The 23786-nt window shown below is 44.9% G+C and overlaps 1 protein-coding gene, 1 long non-coding RNA gene and 1 pseudogene across 3 annotated transcripts in view; all 3 read left to right on the top strand.

Moving 5' to 3' along the window:
- Positions 1-3285: 3285 nt before the first annotated feature.
- On the top strand, positions 3286-6582 carry LOC128783414 (inositol 1,4,5-trisphosphate receptor-interacting protein-like 1; annotated as a pseudogene).
- Positions 6583-8920: 2338 nt separating this feature from the next.
- Positions 8921-23786, top strand: part of LOC128783441 (uncharacterized) — a 53135-nt gene continuing 38269 nt past the window's right edge. The window contains exons 1-2 of one of the 2 annotated variants that reach the window (XM_053934137.1): positions 8921-10357; positions 10887-10957. In XM_053934137.1, the coding sequence (XP_053790112.1) occupies positions 10148-10357; positions 10887-10957 (281 nt within the window). In that variant the 5' untranslated portion in view covers positions 8921-10147. The remainder of the gene's footprint in view (positions 10358-10886; positions 10958-23786) is intronic. The other variant, XM_053934145.1, reaches the window with a different exon arrangement.
- LOC128783475 (uncharacterized) lies at positions 17746-22477 on the top strand. Its single transcript, XR_008429174.1, has 2 exons — positions 17746-17820; positions 22277-22477. It is a non-coding gene; the product is annotated as an uncharacterized LOC128783475 (long non-coding RNA).

Here is a 23786-nt window from a genome sequence, read left to right on the forward strand (position 1 = left end):
TAAATTGGGGTAGACTACTGGTGGTGCTGGTGGAGGTGGAGGAGGGGGAGGTATGTATGGTAGAGGGGGTGCAGTTGGAACCTCCTCAGGCTTTTTATTTTTCTTTTTTTCTCCCTGGGTGCTTAAGGCAAAAAGTTTTGCTCTTGTTTCCCCCACTATCCAGAGAGCAGCGTACTTGCTCTCTTCCATATCAAAAGGTTCTTTAGAATTTACATAAATGTTTAATGCCTGGCAAATCCAGTCCTCGAAGCTTCCAAATACTGGCCAAAATAAATTATCACCACGGATTTGTTTCCCTCTCCATACTTCCATACAATAATGTATCATTTTTGCCCTATCCTTCCCTTTTCTTGAAGGGTATTCATCCCAAGATTTTATTATTAAACCTAACGGACTGTCAGGTGGTATCTGGGGAAACTTTACCGGGGTCCCCATCCCCATGGAATCAGAGGGCTTGCTTTTCCTCTGTCCCATCTTCCAGGACACCTTCACACACACACACACTCGCGGCCCCCTGTTCGTGGCCCAGCCCCTCTTGGGGTCTGGAAACCGCACTACTTAGAGGTCCACACTTGCCTCGTCCTAAAAGGACGTCTCGTACGTTATGTCCTGGGATCCCAACCCCAAGCGAGCGGATCCCACTTTTATACTCACGCTGTCCTGCGTCTTCGCCCGGGCTTTGTGCACAAAGATTACGGGGTTACCGGTATCCCTTTTGCTTAATACCGAATTTAGGTTCGTCGGTAAGGGCCCGAGAAGGAAAAGCCTGCACCAGGGCCGCTGAAAAGGCAGCGGGGCGCCTCCCTGATTAGGAATTCCTGCCCGTTTGCCCTTATCCGAGTCACGGCACCAAATTTGTTATGGACAAATTCAATTGGGGAGGCTAATTATAGATAAATCAATTAACAAGAATTTATTAAGCAAGTGGTATTAAGCAAAAAAACAGCGCTGGGTGGCCGGGGAGTCTCCACTCTGCCACGGCGCACCTTTTGACCTTTTTGTTTTTATAGTCCCCCCTTTTTTTCGGTTGACGTATTTTCTCTCGATGTACTCTGCGCCGGTGCAACTGGTTGCTAGGGGGTCCTTTTTCTCTCTGCCCTTGGTGGTCATAGGGATGAAGGCTCCTTATCTTCTTTGCCGGTTGTCCTTGGCCTAAAAGTTAGCTTGTATATAGTTAGTTACACAGTCTTCTGTGCTAGCTGCATTTGCACAATTCTTAAGCAGAATACTTGTTGTTTATCAAACCACCCCCCCTTTTTTTCTCCTCTTTCTCTTCTCACAGTCTGAAATTCTCTATTCAGTTTAAATTTTTATTTTCTTTCAATGTTCATTTTAATGAACAAAGACCTTTTTATTACAACAACTACCTCTTTCCACAACACCTGTAGTTAGATTACTTTATTTAGGTTACCTTAAACCAGCCCTGTCCCTACCTGCTGTTTGATCCCTAAATTACAGCCTCAATTTCCCTGTGCCATAGGATTGTTTATTTATTCAGGGAGCTAGATAAAAACCTCAACATTTAAATGAGCTGCAGATCTGGACAAGATGGGGGGGCGGAAAGCTCCTGCAGTGGTGGAACGAGATTTGGGCACTACCACTGGTGCTGGCAGCTGAGCTACTGGCAACATGACCGTGTTACCCTACCGCAGAAACCTTTTAGGATCAAGCTCTGGGGCAGGGGAGGGGGAGCGGTGGCTCTCCTAGTTCCTGAGCACAAGATGAGAAAAGAGAAGTGGTATTACCCATCAACCCTTTGAAGTGACACTTCATAACAGAGGAAAGAGAGGGGTAAAGGAACAATTTTGAGTTCGATCTAGGCAGCACTGAGAGTGGACCATTCAAATCCAGGTGTGCAACACGGAAAATGCCACAGGTTTTCCTGTGGGGCAAAAGGTTCCAAGCAAAACACAACACAAACCCCAAACCATAACTTTAGTGTTTAAAATGTCTGTGATTTACAGCTGAGAGAAGCTGTTGTGCAGTGCTGATGGTCTACCTTCTCTGCACACTCCTCATCTTTGCTCATCTCAGGGGTCTATGAAGCCAGGTGAGGGCTTCTTTCTCCTCTTGCCTGGGCTGAGACCAAACAGCCTTGGCAAACCTGGGGTCATTAGCAAGAGAGATGGGGAATTCAGGCTTTGCCCAAACTGGGGCCTTGCTGAAGGCAAACGCTGAGGAAGGGCTCTCACTTGTGCTGCCAGTGCAATAGAAAGCCCCAGAGCAAGAGGGCATTTCTTGGCTTCCGGGATCCCATCTTCACAGTCTGGCCTTGCAGGTTAGTAAAATCCACATGGATATCCTGGCACATTCTAGCACTGACTTTCACTCCAAACTTTCACATTTTCTAAAAGGAGAGTTAGGATTTTTCCTTCTGCTTGGAAGGGTATGGATTCCCTCAGCTGACGTACTTGGCAGAAAGGTTTTCCTCACATAGAAACGTTTCCTGACAGCCTGAAACTTCTGACCACCGAGAACACATTTTGTCCTTTTGCATTTGGATCATAGGAAACATTGTATAAAAGAAACACCTTTCTCTTCTTTGGGAGCAGCTGGTTTCACAGCTCAAACGTCTTCACGTGACAGATGCAGATGATCCCTGAAGGGAGGTTATAGCTAAGTGGGGTTTATTATATTAGCCCAGGGAACAAACAATATGACCAGAGGAAATTATCTCAAGCTGTGCCACAGGAGATTTAGATTTTGGATAGAGATCTAGGAAATATTCCTTCAACAAAAAGGATATCAAGCTTGGGAACAGGCTGCCTAGGGCAATGGCTAAGTCACCACCCTCACAAAGATTTAGAAATCATGCGCATGTGGCATTTGGGGACCTGACCTGTGGCATTGGGGTCGAGTAGGCAGTGTTAAGTTTGCAGTTGAACTGTATGATCTTCAGGGACTTTTTCAACCTCGATGATGCAGAGATTTAAGGGTAACTCAACCAGTGTGGAGTCAAGGCTTAGACTCAATGATCCCAAGGGTGCCTTCCAACATGGATATCTATGAGACTGCCAATGGAGGCAGCTGGTAAGAAAGACAAAAGAAAGACCAAGGGAAGTTCTTTGAAGAAGGTTCACTCAAAAGCAGCCTTAACCAGTACACCAGGGCTACTCTGAGTGGCTGAGCTGGGGTGGGGACAAAGAATCAAGTTGGCTGGGTTGTGATGTGCTGTGGCAGCTGTGACATCACGGCGGACGTGTCACAATGGGGGCAGGTAGAAAAGGCCCAGCAGGTAACACTGGCCCTGTATTGCTTGGGCAAGCGGTGAGTGCACACGTGGCAGGGAGGCTGTGCTGGGGACAAGGGCTGGGGCAGAAATGCTGCACCCGAGGCTGGGTTCTCCCTCTTCATGGAGGGACAGCCCCTCATGGCAGAGCCTTGGCCACAGTATAGTGCTGCTGCTGCTGCTGCTGGGGTCCTGTTCTTCCTGCCCTCAGATCACTGGGATTCCTGTCCCTGCTGCCCCCACTGCCAGCTGCCTCCCTCCCCACTCCCCTCAAGGCCTTCTCTCCATCCTCCTGCAGACCATGGATTTCTGCATATTGTGGTTCTTGCTCTTGCTACCTGTAGTCCAGTACCCACAGCCCGTGGGTGATGTTTCGGATGAGGTGACGCGTCTGCAAATGGAGCTGCGTGCAAAGTTCCAGGAAGAGGAGAGGATTCGGCTGGAGCAGGAAGTGGAGCAGCTTGCACTGATGCAGAGTGGCACATCCTGGAGAGACCTGCTCTGGTCTGCCTCGCAGCCCTGGCAGGTCTGGGCATTTGCTGAGCTCTTGGTTGTTCTCTTGGCTGTATGGTTTATGTGGAGGAAAAGAAGTTGTGGGGCAGAGATCAGTGGTGAGGAGGAGAAGGAAAAGGAGAAGAAGGAGGAAGAGGACAAGACATATGTATGTGATCTGAGATGGCTTCTAGAGGAGCACATACAGGGGCCTGTACAGGACCTGCAGACAGGCTGCAACAGGACAATGGCCCTGAAGAAGGAGGAAGAGGAAGAGGACGAGACATGCGTATATGATGTGAGATGGCTTCTAGAGGAGCACATACAGGGGCCTGTACAGGACCTGCAGACAGGCTGCAACAGGACAATGGCCCTGAAGGAGAAGGAGGAAGAGGAAGAGGACGAGACATGCGTATATGATGTGAGATGGCTTCTAGAGGAGCGCATACAGGGGCCTGTACAGGACCTGCAGACAGGCTGCAACAGGACAATGGCCCTGAAGGAGAAGGAGGAAGAGGAAGAGGACGAGACATGTGTATATGATGTGAGATGGCTTCTAGAGGAGCACATACAGGGGCCTGTACAGGACCTGCAGACAGGCTGCAACAGGACAATGGCCCTGAAGGAGAAGGAGGAAGAGGACGAGACATGCATATATGATGTGAGATGGCTTCTAGAGGAGCACATACAGGGGCCTGTACAGGACCTGCAGACAGGCTGCAACAGGACAATGGCCCTGAAAGACAATTTCACAACTGTCCTTGAGCATGCCTCGAGTGGGACTTTCTACCCGGTGCTGCAACAATCCATTGGTTTTGGCAGGGCCTTTGAAGGTTGGACTGCCCGTGAGGAGGAAGTTGTGTACCAGGTGCTTGTACCCCTGACTCCACCCCTAGGCCACATCTTCCACCTGGCGTGTGACACTGACCAGCAGAATCCTGGCAGGAACTTCTGTGTTCATCTGGAGCTGGAGTGCAGCTGCCCGAGGGATTACCAGGGTATGAACATGCTGTGCTTCCAGCACCACCCTGACATGATTAGGAGGAAGACTCAGCAGACTAACCTCCTAGACACGGCTCCTACCTCGATGTGAAGAAAACTGTCCACTGGTTCTGCGCACTGGTGGAAGCAAGCTGGTGGCTTTTGCCCCAGTCACACAGTTGGCATTTAGTGCTGCTGCCCTCCAAACGCTCCTGCCACCTCAGGCTGACCAACAGCCAAGAAAGCTTCCAGGTTAAGGTGCTGTTCGGGGTGTGGCGACATGCCTCAGACATCTTTATCAGCAGCCGGCATCAAGGGGCCCACACCCCAAGCACAATGTGGCCTGAGACCTACACTGTGGCAGAGACAAAATTCTTCAGGCACATGGCCAGGCGGGCCCCCCAGGACAACTCACACCTTAAATGCCTGCAGTTCCTTGCCCGTGTTCTTGCGCGCAAGGACTTTTCCATCCATTCCATCAAGACCAACGTCACGCGGCTGCTGAACACCGTACCGGTGTTGCAGTGGCACAGGAGACATTTCCTGCTTCAGCTGTCGGATGCTCTGGAGCAGCTGTGCTTATCTCTGGAAGAGAAACACCTGTAGCATTTTACAGTGGGCAACCAGAGGCTTCTGGAGAAGATCCGGTTGTCCCCACATGTAAAAAAGGTTAAGCCACCCAACCTCTTCCACGGCCTGGCGCAGGATCTGGCCTCCCACTCCTAGGCGATGCAAGCCTGCCTTGATTTGCGCCATCGCCTGGCAAGAGTGCTGGCCTATGGCCACTGTTAGCGGGGCACATAGAGTCTCGGAATTAGAGAATCACAGAATCACTAGGTTGGAAGAGACATTTAAGACCATTGAGTCCAACCTGTGCCCTAACACCACCTCAACTACACCGTGACACTGAGTGCCATATCCAGTCTTTTTTTAAACACATCCAGGGATGGTGACTCCACCACCTCCCCCAGGCAGACAATTCCAGTACTTTATCACTCTTTCAGTGACTTTTTCCTGACATCCAACCTAAATTTCCCTTGGCACAGCTTAAGACTGTGTCCTCTCGTACCTGCCTGGAGAGAGAGGCCAACCCCCACCTGACTACAACCACCTTTCACGTAGTTGTAGAGAGTGATAAGGTTGTCTCTGAGTCTCCGTTTCTCCAGGCTAAACAACTCCAGCTCTGTTCCTCACAGGGCTTGTGTTCCCAGCCCTTCACCAGCCTTGCTGCCCTCCTTTGGACGCGTGTGCTCATGGGGCTTGCAGCTGGTGGCAGAGAAGCAGCTTTTAGTGCCACGACAAAGACAGGAATGAATGGGATACATAGACACATATGTATGATGTCTATCATATGTATACGATAGACATATGTATATATATCTACAAATATTTTTATCAACAGATGTGCTTTAGTAGATACATATTATAGTGATAGTTTATAAATTATGTTATTTTATAAAAAGAAATAGCACATATATAATGTCACAATTATGTCAGAGTCATTTGTGGGTGTTGTGACACATATTAATACTCTAGTTGCTGCTTTTATCAGAGGCAAGATTTTTATTATATAGATGTATTTATAAAATATATATTATGCACATACTGTATTTAACACAACAAAACAATAATTAAATGAAATGGAAATGAAATAAAAGAACAATTATATATAATTCCTATATAATTACACAGAATAAGTTATATTTATAATTAAATGTTTATTTGATGTGTAAAATGTTATATAATGAAAAATTAATAATAATAAATATGATAATAGAACAATATAAATTTAGTATGTATATCTGTTTGGACACATATTAATGCTCCATAGTTAGTGTATGTATGACTAGCAAGCAAGAAACTGCTGTGTTGTTGTTTCAATAAAATGCAGTTTTGCAGAATCTGGAGCATGCAAGCCTTTCTTGATCTCAGCCAGAGCTATAGTATTGGTAAATGTCACGTGCTGGGAATCTGGGCTGTCACCGTGCCCACTCCGACTGAGTGCTCGGAGACTACCCAGCTTGCCTTGGCATTGCGGACAGCAGGGGCCACCTTCCAGTGCCCCGGGGGGTTAGGAGAGTGGCTTTGGGTTTTGCCCTAGACCACTGGAGAGACTTTGGCGAGGATAGCAGAAGAAATGAGCTGACTCCTGCTGGGGTTCACAGTCCAGGTTTATTGGAATGCTCCGAGGAGCTCCTAGTCCAGGGAACAACAGCCAACAAGAGCACTGAACTGAGCCGTGCAGCAACATTTAAATGAGGGAGGGAATAGAGGCGTGGTCTTCTCACTGACCTAGGGGAGGTAGAGAGGAGGGGCACCAGGGAGAATGGGCAGGAACAGGCACCAATAGAGGGAGTCGAGGGCAGGGGACCCCAGTGTCCGACCTATCACTCGATGCCCTCGGTGGAACTTTCTGGATGGAGGGGAAAGACTGTCGAATGACAGGCAGACACCGGGGTGGGGGGTAAGGGGATTGACTCGGCAGATTTCGAGGGGTAGGGGTGGAGGAGCAATAGGATTGACATTCGAGTGGGAGGAGGTAAGGGAGGGCAGAACCATTTGCCTGGGGGTACAGGACCAAACCATTTAAGGAAACGGAACAACTTAAACAACACAATACAACACTGGGCTTGTGAACAGTCTTTGTGAACTCAACCAAACTTACAGTGCTGAATTGGTTCTAATCACCAATTAAGCCCAGGTGCCCCTGACCCCTCTGATCCCAGAATCACAGAATGGTTCCACTTGGAAGGATCCTTAGAAATTGTCTTGTTGCAACCCTGCTGCCAAGAGCAGGGACACCTTCCACCAGGCCACATTGCTCCAAGCCCCATCCAACTTGACCTGGAACACTGCCAGGGATTGGGCAGCGTGGCCCACGGTGTCGCCAGCCTCAGAGGCCACAGTTTCTTCCACATCTCCAGCCTAACCCCGCTCTCTGTCAGTGGGAAGCCATTGCCCCTGGTGCTGTCCCTCCAGGCTCCTGTAAGCAGCCCCTCTGCAGGTCTCTGCTGGGTTTTGTGCAGGGTCTGAAAGGTTGCAGGAAGGTGCCCCAGGAGAAGCCCTTGGAGAGCACTGGGGGCCAGGAGTGCCACCATCAGGGCAACAAGTGGGGCCTGGCTTGGCCGTCAGGGCGGGAGGGCACAGGGTGGGCACTGAGGCCCTGCCATCTGGAGCTGGGAGCTCAGGTGTGCGGCCCAGCAGAGAGCCATGGCTCTCGCAGCTCTGCATCCCTCACAGCTGAGGCAGCTGCCCAGGCACAGCTGGCCGGGGACACACAGCCAGCCCCCTGCCACCCTGAGGGGCATTCTGCTCTGGGGCCAGCATGACTGTGAGATGCCTGGCCAGCATGACTTGGGCCCCTGGGGTGGTGCCAAGTGTGCAGAGGAAAATGCCAGCCCAAGAAGAAGCAACAGCAAATAGCCCCCAGCATGGCCATAGTAACACTGGCATCTTACACTGGCTGTCTCTCTTTCCATGTGGAAATAGCAGAGGAGGTATCTATAAATAATAAGTACTTTTCAGTACTGATAAAGCTTCACCAATATTGGATGAGTATTGCACAGCTTTCATCATTGCAAAATTACCAGGAAAAAGGGCTAGCAGGGGTACGTAGGCCAGCACAGGCACAGCTGGGAACTGAGGATAAGTTTCTGGCCCAAAATATTTTCTTCAGGTCTGAAAAGTATGAAATAGATTTTTCAGAGAGTAATTAGATATGTAGGACTCAGATCACCCTGAAAGTAAAGGCAGCAACTGATTTCCACAAAGAAGGGACAGTAGTGGAAAGGTAGGATGAGAGAAAGAATCAAAAAACCCTGTAGCTTTGCATACAAAGCAGTCTCTTAACAGGGCTCCTTAGGAGTGTAAGAGGCTGGGCCATTCACTTCTTTTTTATTCTATCTCATTGTCTCTTTTTTGGTCATATCTGCATATCCTTTTGTTCTGCTGATTGTCTTTCCATACTGTTTCTCCCTACTCTCACCTTCCACAATTCCAGCAGTATTACAAGTCCTATCAAACAGATATATTAATTAATTCAGCTACAATATAGAAACCTCTCACTTTTGAATTTTTTTGTCAGGAAGAAAAAAGCAATGGAATAATGTAATCACCTCCTGATGGTAGAAGTTGAGTGGAAACTGCTAGAAGCCTTTCATTGGAAGAAACAGTTTTATTTTACAACATGAAATAGCTGATAGTATTCCACTAAATCCAAACAGTAATGCAAAAGGTGTTGGAAGCTGCTTGGATAACAGAATAATCTGGCTTGGCAAGAGCCCTGAGAACACTGGCTGACTCAACTCAGCCAGGAAATGCATACAAATATATCTAAGCAGGTAGGATGCACTAAGGAACACCAGCAGAACACACTCTGACATTTTTGGTACACTTATTTAATTTCAGATGAATCAAAACCGTGATCCAAGGCTCATGTAATTCAGCACTGCTAACACACACACTTTACAAACACCAGAGCCTAAGTGCTGAGATCAGGGACAGTGCTGGACAGCTTGCTTAAATAAACTCCAACAGGGACAACAGCTTACACAGAACAATGGAGAGGGATAAATCTGGAATGAAGAAGATGAGCTAAAGACAGCAGTGGTTAAATTAAATATTAATATCACTGTGTGGAATCAGATGGCCAGATAAGATCCAGAATTTTGTTTGGGGATTGCTGGACAGACACTGTTGTTTTTTTCAATTTTGACTGCACAAGAGTGGTTTTATGGTGTCCCTTGTCCTGGAAAAAATAATAATAAAGCACCACAAAAGAGAGTGGATCCTGGGCAGCAAGCTCAGGTGTGGTCAGGATGACCAGCACGGAGCTCAGGCGATGTGGGTTGTGGGCAAGCCTGTGCAGCAATGCTGTCTGGGGACTGCACCTGTCTCTTCACAGGCTTCCCACAACATTCTGCAGTCAAAGCCATGGTTGCAGGGCACCTGGCATCTCAGTTGAGGCACAGACTGAAAAAAAACCCTCAACCCTGCCATTGAGAGGAGGGATCCTCGTAAAATGCTGCTTGTGACACGGGCAGACCCAGCGCTGCCATGACATGATACCACAATATAAGAAAAATATTAAGCTGGTAAAGAGTGTCCAAAGGAGGGCAACCAAGATGGCGAAGGTCCTTGAGGAGAAGCCATACAAGGAGTGGCTGAGGTCACTTGGTCTGTCCAAACTGGAGGAGACTGAGGGGAGACCTCATCAGTGCCTACAATTTCCTCGTGAAGGGGAGGGACAGGTATTGATGTCTTTTCTCTGGTGACATGACCTGAGGGACTGGCCTGGAGTTGTATCAAGGGCGGTTTAGGTTGGATATTGGAATAAAATTCTTCCCCCAGAGGGTGTTTGGGCACTGGAACAGGCTCCCCAGGGAAGTGGTCACAGCACCAAGCCCGACACAGTTCAAGAAGCTACTGGACAACGCTCTCAGGCGCATGGACTGTTGGGGCTGTCCTGTACAGAGCCAGGAGTCGGACTCGATGATCCCTGCGGTTCCTTTCCGAGTCAGAAGTTGCCGTAACACCGTCCCCTCCTCTCCGCTTTCGCAGCGCCTCCCGCCATCGCCCCCTGCCGCGCCCCGCCGGCACCACAGCAATAGTGGTCCCCACGGCGCCCGCGTGAGCCCGACGCCGACCGCGGCTGCCGTGAGTGGGGACGGGCGGCCGAGGCCGGGACTCGGCCAGGGCGGGCCCGGCCGCCGCTCCCGTCGGCACCGCCGCACCCGAGCGAGCCTCGCCGCCCTTCCCGGCGGACTCGGCCCGGCGCAAAATGGCCCCGGGGGGCGGTCGGATCCCATTGGGGGCGGGAAGAGACGCGGGAGGGGGTTTATACCGGGGGAGTCCCTCCGGGGCTCCAACCACAGCAGCTCCGCGGCGACTGCGGGGAGCGGCGGGCGCCTACGAGGGCAGCGGGGGTCAGGCCAGGGGCGCTGAGCCGTGGAAACGCGGTGAGGGCAGCAGTGCCGTGAGGTGGGCGGGGGCTTGCTCAGTGACCCCGAGAGCCTGAGCACATTTCCTCTCGGGCCCCGTTAATGGTATTTGCACTTAAGATACTTCTCGGCCGCCTTCAGAAGAGGAGTGCGAGGCAAATTTATCTAGGAAGCTACAAAGAAAACCTGATACGTAGAGAGTAATGAGAACTGCGGCAGAAAAGATCTCTTGTTGCTTAAAACAGGCACAGGCCCACGGTGCCCTGTACTGTGGGGAACTCGGTGGCAGGAGCACAGCCAGCAGAAATGTGACGAGGTAGGGCAATTTCCACACAAAGCAAGATGGTTGCAGTAACTTATCCACGTATATACTTTGTTATTCAGGTACAGCTGGTGAAGTAGTTGGTTTGTCTTGAGCAGGTTTAATGTTCAAACACTGTAAAGGAAAGGGATTACTATGTTTCTCTATAAAAATTGGAACTTTCCTGTTTAAGTCTGTTCTGATCACTGAAGCAAACATCATTTGCCCTATCCCTTCTTATTGGGGAGGCTGGTTGCTCCTGCTTTCCAGCCTAGTTGGTTTCTTTCTGCTCATTCACATGAGCTCTTTAAGTGCAAGAAGAGAGCATGTAACTCGAAGAGTGGCCTGGGTTGCTTCTTTTAGAGCCAGTTTTTTATGAATTGAAGTGTTGAAACAAATTTCAAAAATCCCTAGTACAGCCTCAAAGGCTGGAGTAATAGCAGGTTGCGGCAGCAAGGTGGCCCTGTTCCACCGCCCAGCTGGACATCGTGCTGTACCTCTTGCATCAGGCTTAGGGATCAGCTGGCTTTTTGAAAGTTGGTTTTTCCAGTGTATCAATGCTTTTTGGACATGGCATGCACTGCAGCTGCACAGCCGAGCAGCAGGGCGGGATAAGTGTCATGAACACCCCCATTCCAGCAGCAACTCCTCAGACCTGCACTTAAATCCAGTGTTAAACTGCGGCTACTCTTTGTTTTGAGTCTAAGCTTTGACTCAGATTTTAACAGTAAACTGGTATTTCATATCGTGCAGTAGCCCGTGTCAAGGGTTCTCAAACTTGACTGGGGGTGTGGTAGAGGAAGATGACTGCATATTGAAAGATAACAAAATGCTGCCTTTCTGCCTAGAGATCCTTGTGCTATTTAAGACTTGGCAAAAATTGCTGCCCTTGCTATCTCAATTATTTAAGTGCTGAAATGTCCCAGATCAGCCAAATTACATTAAACACAAAGTGCAAAGGAAAGTTATCTTAAATAAGCAATGTACCAATTGTAAAGTTGTTGCATTTACTCCCCAAGGAAGAAAGGATTCTCATCAAGAGGGGGGTGAAGAGGTTAGCCGAACTTAATGTGTCATTTTTTTATTAGATGAGCTTTAACTTAGACTACTGTAAATTGAAAGAAAAAACATGGAGAAGGGAGATAAGGAGCTTTTGGGATTAAAAATAAAAATAAACCCCAAAGCCTTCATTAGTATCTTACAGCTTTTTCTAAGCAGTACTTTGCTGTTGCAGTTCTGAAATTAATGAAGTGTGCATGGATTATTGCTGAATGTATTTTACTTCAAAGCTGGTTATTCCCCAGAAGTCAGAGGCTTTGCATGTCTGTTAACACAGTATTTTCCAGGCCACTTTTCTAATACAAACTTCTGGGTTTTGACTCAATGCCAGAGGAGCAAAATAACATCCTTACCTTTGCAACTGTGACCACAACATAAAATCAAGCAGGAAGAAGAGCTGATACTGGGGCTTGTTTTCGCTACACTTAAGGCACCTTAAGAGTTGGAGCTCACACAAAGAGATGGGCCTATTCACACCCTCCCTAAGCAATGTGGCTGTTAGGGCACTTGGCCTTTCTTTTATACCTTTAGACGGCACACGTGACTGCATCTTGTCTGTTAAGCAGCCCAGCTCCCCCTGTGTGAGCATTGCTGTCGCACAGCAGCTTTTGCCCCATTTGCCTGTGCTGCCTTCCCCAGGCTGCAGCACAGCCCTCAGAGCAGCTCTGAGGACGGTTTTGTAGCAGCCCAGCATGTGGTTCTGGGAATTAGGAGGAGGCTGTAGGTGCAGATCTGAAGGGTGGCTGCATCAGCTCTGGACAACTTTTATGTGTAGATCTCCCTGCTTGTCCAACTCCCAGCTGTACAAGTGCCACTAAAACACAAGTCAACAAGTGATGTGTGTGAATACCTGCCTTGAAATGCTTGCATATTCAAGCAAATGGGAGGGGAGAGGGGGAAGAAAGGCACTAGCTGGATTTTCTGTTTCTCTGTGTTGATGTTAGTGACTCAGACTCCAGTTTTGAGCTGTGATTTTGTGTAACAGAGGAGGATGCAGAAAAAGACTACATTATGTCTCAGTTTCTGGGAGGAGCAGTTATATAACCATCAAGCTAGTGTGGGAGCTAACCTGTTGAAGATGCAGTTTTACTTTTTTCTACTCAGCATACTGCAAGGAATAGAAAGTTCTTGAGAATATACTTCTGAAAAGCTACCTGATACACAAGAATATTGGAATATGTTAGTAAAATTTCAAGTGATCAGTAGGGCATAGTTCAGTCTGTGAGCCTGTTGTGAGCAATTTGAAAAAACATCACCAGGTATTTTATTGTGACATTTGTCTTTTAGCATGTTACGAGGATCCTTTCTGGTATTAGATTGTCGTAAGTGACAGAATCCTTTCATCTGCTGTGGTGCAGTGGTGTTTTTTTAACAACTGCACAGCAGTAATAGCAGTTGAATATCACAACCCCAACCCCCTTTCCCCAGGGCAGAGTAATTTGCTTTTCTTGATGTTTAAGTGTTTTCACTAAGTGTTTGCATAGCATACCACCAGCTAAAATACATAGTCCCTATTTCCAGAGCTCTCTGAGAGTACTCTGATATCTTCAGTACACAGCCGATAATAGGGGCTTTGCCCTGCCTTTCTTACCCCTTCTTTCACCAAATAAAAAGTCAATCCTGCTATTAATTTGATCACTACACTAAACATAGTAAGCCCAATTATCCATTACTTCAAAATGTATTCTGCCATCGTGATATTAGACCTCTTATAGATCAAACTGGAGGCAAGTGAAGAGGGAATGTTTTCTTTTTTCCTATCTGTAGCTGTATCTGCTTTGAAGATTGGCTTTGTAAGCTTCTCCCATTAACTAACAAAGAGATAGAAATCTTCCACATCCCTGTGTGCCTTCTCCAGATGTGGATTAAGTTAATTAATGGCAACAGTAATCTCCCAGACTGTCTGACAGGTGTTGATCTGTGCACCAGCACTAGTGCAGATTCCCACTTTGATGATGTTAAATAAGTGAGAGCCAAGAGCGTGGGTTTGAAGCAGATTGTCTCCATGTACTGCACTTTGACTTGAACATGAAGTTTTCAGATGGATCACCAGAGGCTGCACCACCAGTGAATGCTCAACACTCTCTGCAACTCAATGGTAGTAAAGTCCGTGAGGCCAGTCAAGAGCTAACCTAAACCAACCACACACACAGAACCCATAGTGGGAACACAACCCTCAGCATCAGATATTTTCATTTGCAGACTCATGCTTATTCCTGATACAGACATAGACAGCAATAATTCTAAGAATCCAGTCTAGCATTAAAATAATTAAAATTGATATCTTAAACTCCCCCAGAAGGAAGACTCATAAGAAATAGGAATATCTGTAAGGAAATTTGATCCAACAGAAGTCTGAAGCAGTTCTAAAAGGCCTCACACCACTCCTTTTCAGTCTTTAGCAGGCTACATGAGCCTCTACAGCTGGTTACATGGTATTGGTGAACACCAGAAACCGAAGGTGTAAACACAGGGTGATAGACCAAGATCTAGACTACTCAAAAAGACATAGTAATCTGAACAATATTAATTTTGGTGTAATATGAGGGATCCATCACCTGAGGCTGGGAAATGTATGTAGGGTACATGGGAGGTAGGCTAAAATAAAAAGATACTCAGAGTACAGAGGCATTTATGGAATCCAGATAGTTCATTTTGGCAGGTTATAAGTAAGTAGAAGGAATGCAAGTCTTGCCAGAGAGAAAAATAAATAGATTTGTCCTGTCATGGCAGAAGAGAACCATGAAAGAAGTTTTGACATTAAAATCAGGCACAAAAACAAAAGTTTAAAGATTAGGGAACTACAAAACCTGCTCTGGAAAACATGTGAGATAAGAGTGATTAGGATTCATTTTATAGGCTTAGAGGAAATTCAGATACTTTCCATACAGGTGTTTTATTAGAGATTGCTGCTGGGCTGCTATTCAGCCTCCTGGGAGAAGAAGTGTAAGCCAGTGGGAGAAGGACAGACCTTGCCAGGTAAAGAGTCAAGGATAATTTAGATGGACACACAGTGAGGACATACCTTATTTAACAGGGTGGTGTTTTTTCCTGAGGTCTAAAAATGAGGAACACTATTATCTTGAAAATCCTCCATGTCTTGTCAGCACAATACAGACATCACTAAGTCTATATAGCCTTGCTTACTCTGATTTCTGGTATAATTTTCTTCTGGGTCCTCCATAAAATTAAAACCTCTTCAAAATATGTAGTTAGCATCCCTTCAGTGGCCTTGGTGGGACTGGTTGTCCAGAAAGTATCTTATTAATGAGCATTCTGAGGAAGGAGACACAGCCTACCTACAAGTGCTGTTTTTGCATTAGTTATCACACATTTAACTTCTAGTCAATAAAATCTTTAGGCTTGAATTTTTGCCTTGGAACCTTAATAGCATCTCTCCTTAGGGTCCTGAGAGCAGCAACATGATGTAGTTCATACACCAATGCATTTTGACTATTGAGTTTAGATGGAAGAATGATGTTGCTTATTCCAGTAGGACTGGAAAGCAACTGTCAGCACTTAGAACTACAATGTGAGCTGCATGTGAGTTATTAGAGCTGCAGCTATCTAAGCTTAATCCTGGCATCCAGGAACATTTCCTTGGATTTTACTGGACAGATGCATTTGTGGACACAGCTGTACAAGCACTGAGAGAGAAAACTACAAGCCTGCATGCTTCAGAGCCTGCACAACAGTTAAAAACATTTAGCATGCTAGCACAAATGAAAGGGAGAGCTGCTATGTGCAACTTGATCATTACATTAGGTCTAGCAGTTGCATAGGCACAAAACTGCTCTACAAGTGCTGTAATACAACATTTCTACACATAGCAAGGTTAGAGAGCCCACCTTAACAGGTGCTTTAGAATAAGTAGTACTTCTAAGATTTCTTGTGCTGAATAGGAGTGCGTTAAGAAGATGGAAGCCATCACACGCCACTTGGAAAAGGGTAATTAATAGCTTACCAAGATCCCCATATACACCACATAACAGTGTTCAATCCTTGTCAAACATATAAACATATCAAAATTTGAAGCCTAGAACATTTTCACTTAGTTTCCTAGCTAAAGTAGATGTAGGCTTCTGTTTTAAAAGTACTTTTCTTAATACTAGAAGCTCACAGGTACCTTCTCTCAAATTTTGGTGCCTCTCCCTTGCTACTCTTTTTAACCTTTCTTCTTTGAGTCTCACATGTGCAAAGCTTTCAGTTGAATTAACTCTGCCTTATCCAGAAGTGGTGAGGAACTTGTTTCTCTGAATATTAATCTTGTTAGGTATGAAGGACTAATGTTTAAAAAAAATAAGTTGCCTAGATTTCTGTTACTTGAGAGTTTGGGAATTTGTTTGTTTTGTTTTTCCAGTCAAAATTCCACAGGCTTCTGAGTAAATGAGTTAACTCCATGGGTATACACTGTTAAACACAGGATGTTTGCTTGCCACATTTATTACAAAATCTACAGTAATCTCCATAGAGCTTCCATTTAATTGGAGTTTTGCCACCAGCTTAAAAAGGGAGCTCAAGTCCAAGTTCATTAACAGTATGGAAAGGTTTACTCCAAGCGTAAGATGTAGTAGAAGGATTAAAAGCTGAGCAGTTGCCTTTACATGGTGAGCATGCCTGAGCTTGATGAGGTTATTTCCTGAACCTAAACTATAAACAAGGAACCGAGAAAAGTTGCAAAGCTGCATATGGGATGCATCTTTTGGAAATTATGACAAAAATTAACAATCTTCACCTCACTGAAGTCAGTGAAACATTTTCTGTGTACTTGATTGGAGCCAGGATTTTGCTGTAGGCACTTACATTTCAGTTTTGCAGGAATTAATGCACATTACACAGTAAATACCTCTGAAAAATGTTTTAGCTCTTCTCCTTCCCAGTTCTCCCTTTTTCTTTAGGCTGAGTTTTAAATAGCTTTCCTAAACCTTTTCCATCTCCATTCCCCTTTTTAAATCAGAAACTGAATAGATATCATTTCAGTATTCTGCTTGAGCAACACCAATGGCATCACTTTCACACTGTATTAATCATTATGCACAATAGTATGATGTCTTCCATCAGATTTGCAAAGCAGTCAACATACATTAAGTACTGCATCTGTGTGAGGCATGTAAATAATTAATTTTGTAAGCCAATGCCATTTAAAGGAGAGAGAAGGGTGGATTCTCCTCTTAGTGAATAGCCTCTTACTTGTTTACAGTTATTTTCTTCCTGGGTGTCTAGACCTGAAGTAAGTTCCTTGTGCAGCTTTTGTAATGGCACATTGGTGAAGTTGGAATTCAACACATCTATTTCCATTATGTGAAAGCATGTCCCCTCAAATTCATTGTCAAATGTAATTGTGGTAAATCAAGTCAGTAGAGAAGACGGGAAGAATTTGAGACTTAAGCTCCAGCCCTGCCTTCACTTCATTAGAACAGGTGTTCCTAAACTTTTGGTGTCCTATGTTTGCTTTTGTGTAGGTAGCAAAGGACTTCCTAGATGCTACAGACTTCCTTTTCCCAGGCACGTTTACTCTTTGCACCTGGAAATCACATTTAGGCTGATTTTGAGGGCTTCATAAATTTGTCTGGGCTTTCCAGATGTGTGGTAGCTGTAGAGAGTAGACTCTTCTGAGCTAGTTGCCTGGGAACTCTGGATGTCAGCACTGTGAGCACACAGAGCAGTTACAAACATGAAGTCCCTCACAGGAGCAGCTCTGTGTGTGTACTGTGCTGTCCGGCCATGCATATGAAGTGCAACACATCAGAAACAGGCCCATTCTTTCATGGGGGGAACTACATAATTATCTGCATATGGATTATACATCTCCTGTTCCTGTGAGTTGCAGCTGCTCCATATGTACATTATTTTTTCTACCCATGAAATTCTCTGAAGACCTATTGGATTTCTACCATTTTAGTTTGCACCCTGATATACACACTCCTCCAAAGAACAGGACCCTTACTTGTTCTACCTCTCCTGTCAATTCCCCCTTCTCTTCTAATAACAAGTCCTTGCCATAAGACAGTTCTTCCATGAGACACCCTCAGACAATTTCAGTTTGTATAGTAGAGAGACAAGGCAGACCCCAGTCCTTTTTCTCTCCTCAGGAGTCCTTGGTCTTGGTAATTCTGCTGCCTACTATGCCCTGGTTCTGACATGTGTTGGATCTCTCCCTTAGCCACTTTGACCTATTAGCCTGAAAGAAAAACAGCAGGAAGTTGGGTAGGTTTCTCGGGCGTAGTGAGGTAAATGGCTGAGTAAATGACAGATATGAGGTAGAGGATCAGCAAATTTGCCGATGATACCAACCTGTGAGGTGTGGAGGGAAGCGATGACACTTAGCATGCTTGAGAGGTAAGCCTGTGTGAACCTCATGAAGTCCAACAAGGCCAAGTGCAAGGTGCTGTAGATAGGTTGGAGCAATACCCAAGCACAAATAGGCTGGGCAGAAAATGGATTGAGAGCAGCCCCGGGGAGAAGGAGTTGGAGCTGTTGGTTGACAAGAAGCTTGACATGACTCAATGTGCACTTGCAGCCCAAAAATCCAACAGTGTCCCTAGCTGCATCCAAAGCAGCGTGGCCAGCAGGGCCAGGGAGGGGATTCTGCCCCTCTGCTCTGTTCTCATGAGACCCTATGTAAAATGCTTTGTCCAACATAAGAAGGACATGGACCTGTTTGAACAAATCCAGAGGAGGGCTATAAAGATCCTCAAAGGGCTGGAGAGGTATCTTCCTGTGATTACAGGCTGACAGAGTTGTGGATGTCCTGCCTAGAGAAGAGAAACTCCAGGGAGACCTTTGAGCAGCTTTCCTGCACCTAAATAGGACCTTTGAAAAGCTGGAGAGGGACTTTTTACAGGAGCCTGTGATGATAGGACAAAGAGGGATAGTTTTAAACTGAGAGTAGGTTTACATAAGGTATTAGGAAGAAATTCTTTACTGTGAGGATGTTAAAAATTGGAACAGGTTGTCCAGAGAGATGCCCCATCCCTGAAAGTATTCAAGCCCAGATTGGATGGGGCTTCAGCATCCAGATCTAGTGGGTAGCATCTCACTAGATCCATGGCAGGGGGTTTGGAACTAGGTGATTTTTGAAGTCCCTTCCAACCCAAATGATTTCTGTGATTGTATGATCAGGGGAGTATTGAGATGTTGCAAATGCAGCTGAGAGAATGGCAAAGAGATTGAGACCTGACCTTTCACTTTTGCAAGTGACTTGATAGATCAACTTAGTTGCCTGTGAAGTGGTAATTTGGTTTGTTTCTTTTACAGAACAAGATCCTACGTTGCCTCTTTTTCTCTTCTTCTTGGAAATGTTATTCATTCTCGGAAAATTTGGGTGGATTCAGTTTTTTGTCATGCCACCACATTAGAATAATATATTTGGAAGGGTTATCAAGGATTTTCTACATTGCTTTCCTACAGGCATTTGCATATAAACTTTCTTCCATATGTTTCGGTGGCCTCATACTAGTTGGGTTGTTTTTCACTGCTATTCCTATGTTGGAGGCTAAAACCATTGTTATAATTGTGTTCATAAACCTTTATGATTTTTAAACATGCTTATTCTGATTCTGTGTTATCCTCAAAAATACTTTGAATCCATTACCTTGATATGTTGAATTAGTTTCAAAATTTTACCTAAAGTTAAATACACCTCCCATGTTGTGTGGAAACTACTTTGAAATTAAATAGATATTTGAAAAGCTTCTGTTGGCTGCCTCAGTGTCAAGCACATGAAATATTCTTCCCACCCCTCTGGAAAATGAAGAACTAAAGAAATAATTTTCTTTTTTCCTCTACTTCCAGCTAGATCTGAACTGGAAGAACATAAAATCACACCATGATTATCCTTCAGTATTGTTTGAGAAATTATGGAAGACTTCAGTGCATTAATAAAGCAGTTCAGACACCCGTCTGCCACAGTGGTAGAGCTCAGAAGATCAAAAGAACATTCTCATCTGCTTGACACACACACACACCCCCCCCCCACTGTTTGTTCATTAATGGCATACTTTTAGCGTAGGTTATAACTGTACACATTGTACAACAAAGCGTTGCCATGAAGTCCCCTGTCCCTAGGGAACAGAAGAAGCAGAAAAAAAAAGTGGTTGATTAAAGCATTTTCAGCAGCTGAGAACATCCCGAACACTGACATATTTTACTGTGAACTTAGAAAGGGTGGGAAGAATAACTGCTCACCACCATCTTTATTTGATGGTATTGTTCAGAATAAATCCCCCACTGGTAGAATAATCCCTGATAAGAGGCATTCTAGCTTTCAGAAATCATGCTCTCAAAGCGTACACAGTGGGGGGATGTTGTAGTATCAGTGCTCCATAAAATATGCACAAATTGGTTTGGAGTTGCCCATCTGTTTTGGTGACAGAAAGTGAGGGTCTAGATACGTGTGTCTTAAACCAAATATGACCCATTTTAGGTTCCAAAGTAAAAGAGAGTTTGTCCTTCCTTGACAGAGACAAGATCCATTTTGTTTTTCCTGATAATCATTTCATAGGGTCTCTAAAGACCCAAACTTAACTTAAAAGCAAAAAAGCCCATGGGGGGGGGGGAGGGGAGGGGATGGAACTAGATAATCTTTAAGGTCCCTTCCAATGCAGACCATTCCATTATTTTATGATTTGCTTACTGGTTTTGCAATTTTAGAAAATAAATTTTCTCACCTCTAGTTTAGGAAAATCCCAGTTGTAATGAGGTTAACTGGGTGGATTCCAGATCACACTCATTCCTTGCATGTAGCATCTTAGTGGCAGAGCACCAGAAATGAATCTGGCCCTTTCTCTCCATGAAAGTGAAAGTCTGTTAGGCAGGCATTTCAGCACGCAGGGTAATGTGCCTTTAGATTGTACACAGCTAATCCTCTTTATGCTTTGCTGACTGTACCTTGCTTAGTCTTACATTAAATGTATTCGTCGTCTTTTCCTGAGCCTGATCCAAAGCCTGTTGAAGTCAGTGGAAAGAGTCCAGATATTTTTTCAGTAGTTTTGGAGCTGACTCTATATGAACAGCTGGTCTAGCACTGAGTCTTGTAGTTGAAAGACAAGGAAAATAAGCAGCACCAAACCACATTGGACTCGATGCTGTATTAAATATATAAATGAAAGTAATGTGAAACTTGTAAAACCAGACTGGACAAAACACTCTGAAACATGCTGCAGGGAACAGTCTAGTGCTAGCAGGGGAATAAGTTAGCTATTTAATGATTTATTTTTCATAGCTTTTACTTTTCCACATATTCTGTAATGTAACAGTACTTTTTTCTCCTTGGGCAGATAGCTGTCAGACAGCAGCACTGGAATGAGAACATACGTAGAGTTTGCTTTTATGTTACATTACAAAAGAAGTATGAATACCTTGTGTTATTCCAAGTATAAAATTACAGGTGTCAAATCATTTGGTGCTTTAAATCCTGTGCCAGAAAAGTAATCCAGTAAAAATAGCTATGTCCTGTCAAAGCTGAGCAGTTAGTATTGTTATTAGAATTTCTTGCATGGCTCCAGTAGTGTCAGATGGCAAAAACAAGTGTAAGAGACCAGCAAGAAACTTGCCTGGAATCACCGAGAGCATAGAAAGACAGAAGGATGGAAACGAGGTAAACCTAATGACCCAAAGTGAGCATCTGCCTGGTCTGATTTACAGTTGGTTTGTACTTTAAAAATGCTATTTAAACAAAAACTGGTTAACATCTTAGGGGCTGATTCTTACCCAGGGATCCCAAAGAATTAAATTGGAGAGTAATTTGTGCTGGGTTCTGGGTGAGAATGTGGTTGATCCTTTGTCCTAAGGAATGTACCATTTAAAAAGTAGAAGAATATTTAGCTGGAAAGGTTGAAGAATTTTATCATCTCCACATTACAGGTGGGAGTGCAAAACAGGGGTGAAGAAGTTTTGGCTGGGTTAAACAGTCAAGGTCTGAGTTGTCTGTGGCAGTGAACCCCTAAGTTCTGTCAAGTGCTTTGCAAACAAGGCCATCCATACCTAACTATTGTATGGATGTGAAGTTGTGAATGAATGTATGTGGTGAATTTTCCTGTGGACCTGAAGTAAAATAGGAGATACAAGAACAGGTCATAGCAGAGCTATGGGTTTTGGTATGTTAATTTCTCCTCAAAAGATTGTGAAGAGCCAGATACACTTTATGCAGCTTCTGGAATTTAGGTTAATAATTTTGTTGTCCATTCCACAAAAGCCAGGACAGAAGAAAATTTATATAGTAGATTATGTCTACTAGGGGGCAGAAGAATCACTGCATTTAATACTATTTTTCAGGTCTTCAGAGCTACAGTGAAACCTGGACAGAGACAGGCTGATTTGCTAAATTGGGAACATACTCCTTCAGTCAGTATGGATGTTAGAAAGCTAATTAAAGGACATAGCAGCTGACAAGTGAATCTTCAATCCCTGTCAAATCCCTTAAGTTTATGACCAGTGTGAAGTAGTTCATATAGAAAATAAATTTTTACTCCTGAATTCATGTGTTTCCAGATGACATATGTTTATTTTCATGGTAATAATCAGAACACTTTTTACTTAATATTTTTTGTGATGATTTTCTTTTGCTTTATAAGTCACTCTCCAAATCCCAGCTCTCTTCCCATACTTCTTGAAAACCATGGGAGTCATATTAGTTGTCCACACTGGTATTTTAAGTAGGTGTCATGAAGGGTGTGTCAGGCTGCATAGTATGCTGCTGAACAGCAGACCAATTCCTGGTGCTTAGAGGCTGCAGTTGTGCTGAAAGGTCAGAATCACCAAGGACATATAGTGTACCAAAATTTGCCTGTCCTGAGACGGTGAGAAACATGTTGATTTACAGAAAAACTTTGTTTGGCTCCTTTTTTTCTTCTTTGCAAACCACATGCTCTTGCTGAATATAAGTATCTCATGCTGCAATGCTTAAATCCATTTTAGGTTCATTTCCATTAATCTGTGAAAAGACTGTGCCAAAACCCAAAATCAGCTATGAAGGATAAATTGTGGGGTTTTTTTTTAATTTCTGAAAAAAATCAGCAGTAGGTTGTCAGTTAGTACATCAAAGGATGCATCTAGTGTACCTCGGTATGCTGTAACGTGAGCTATTTGTTCAAAAGTTAGCTCTAGTTAACTAACATGACTATTCATTCTAAAATAAGCACTCAGGCAGTGTTTGCTCCCAGGCAAATACTTGTTCTGCTACAGTTCCTTCTCAGCTCAGCTGCCTCTGATCCCTTTTGCAAGTACCTAAGTTGTTAGCCTTTGTAGTCATGAGAGTTAATTACTGCTCATTTTGTTCACTTTTCTGCATGGCCAAAAGCTTTTATGTCCTTTACGTGATTTAGGAGTGGAAAGACTTGCCTGCATTAAGGGAGTGTTTCGTATGCAATATGTGATTAATAGTTGCCAAGAAGTGGTCTGCCACATGTGTGCTGGCAGGTTGGTGGCTGTGCAGCTGCACTGCTAATTACATGGCTGGGCTGGATAAGCACAGTGCATCTGATGGTGGAGATAGGCTCCAGGGCCCCGCAGGAGATTGAGATTAGGTAAACTGGGCCACCTGGGCCGTGGTGGCTAGATGTGGCATCTGGGGAGAGATGAGATGGATCTGCTGGGGTTGAAGCCTAGACATGTGGAGAGAATACCTAGCAGCTATGAAATGGGGCAGTCATAAAGGAGCAGAGGAAGAAGTTAATAGCAGGCTAAAGCAATTCATGTGGCAGTCAGCAGTACACAGTGTGGCCCTTTGGTATTGGGAGTCCCTTAGTTTTGGGAGTGTTTGTGTAGTAGAAGAGGAGCACGTATT

The sequence above is a fragment of the Vidua chalybeata genome, chromosome 1 (genome assembly GCF_026979565.1).
Source record: "Vidua chalybeata isolate OUT-0048 chromosome 1, bVidCha1 merged haplotype, whole genome shotgun sequence".
NCBI classification, from domain to species: domain Eukaryota; kingdom Metazoa; phylum Chordata; class Aves; order Passeriformes; family Viduidae; genus Vidua; species Vidua chalybeata.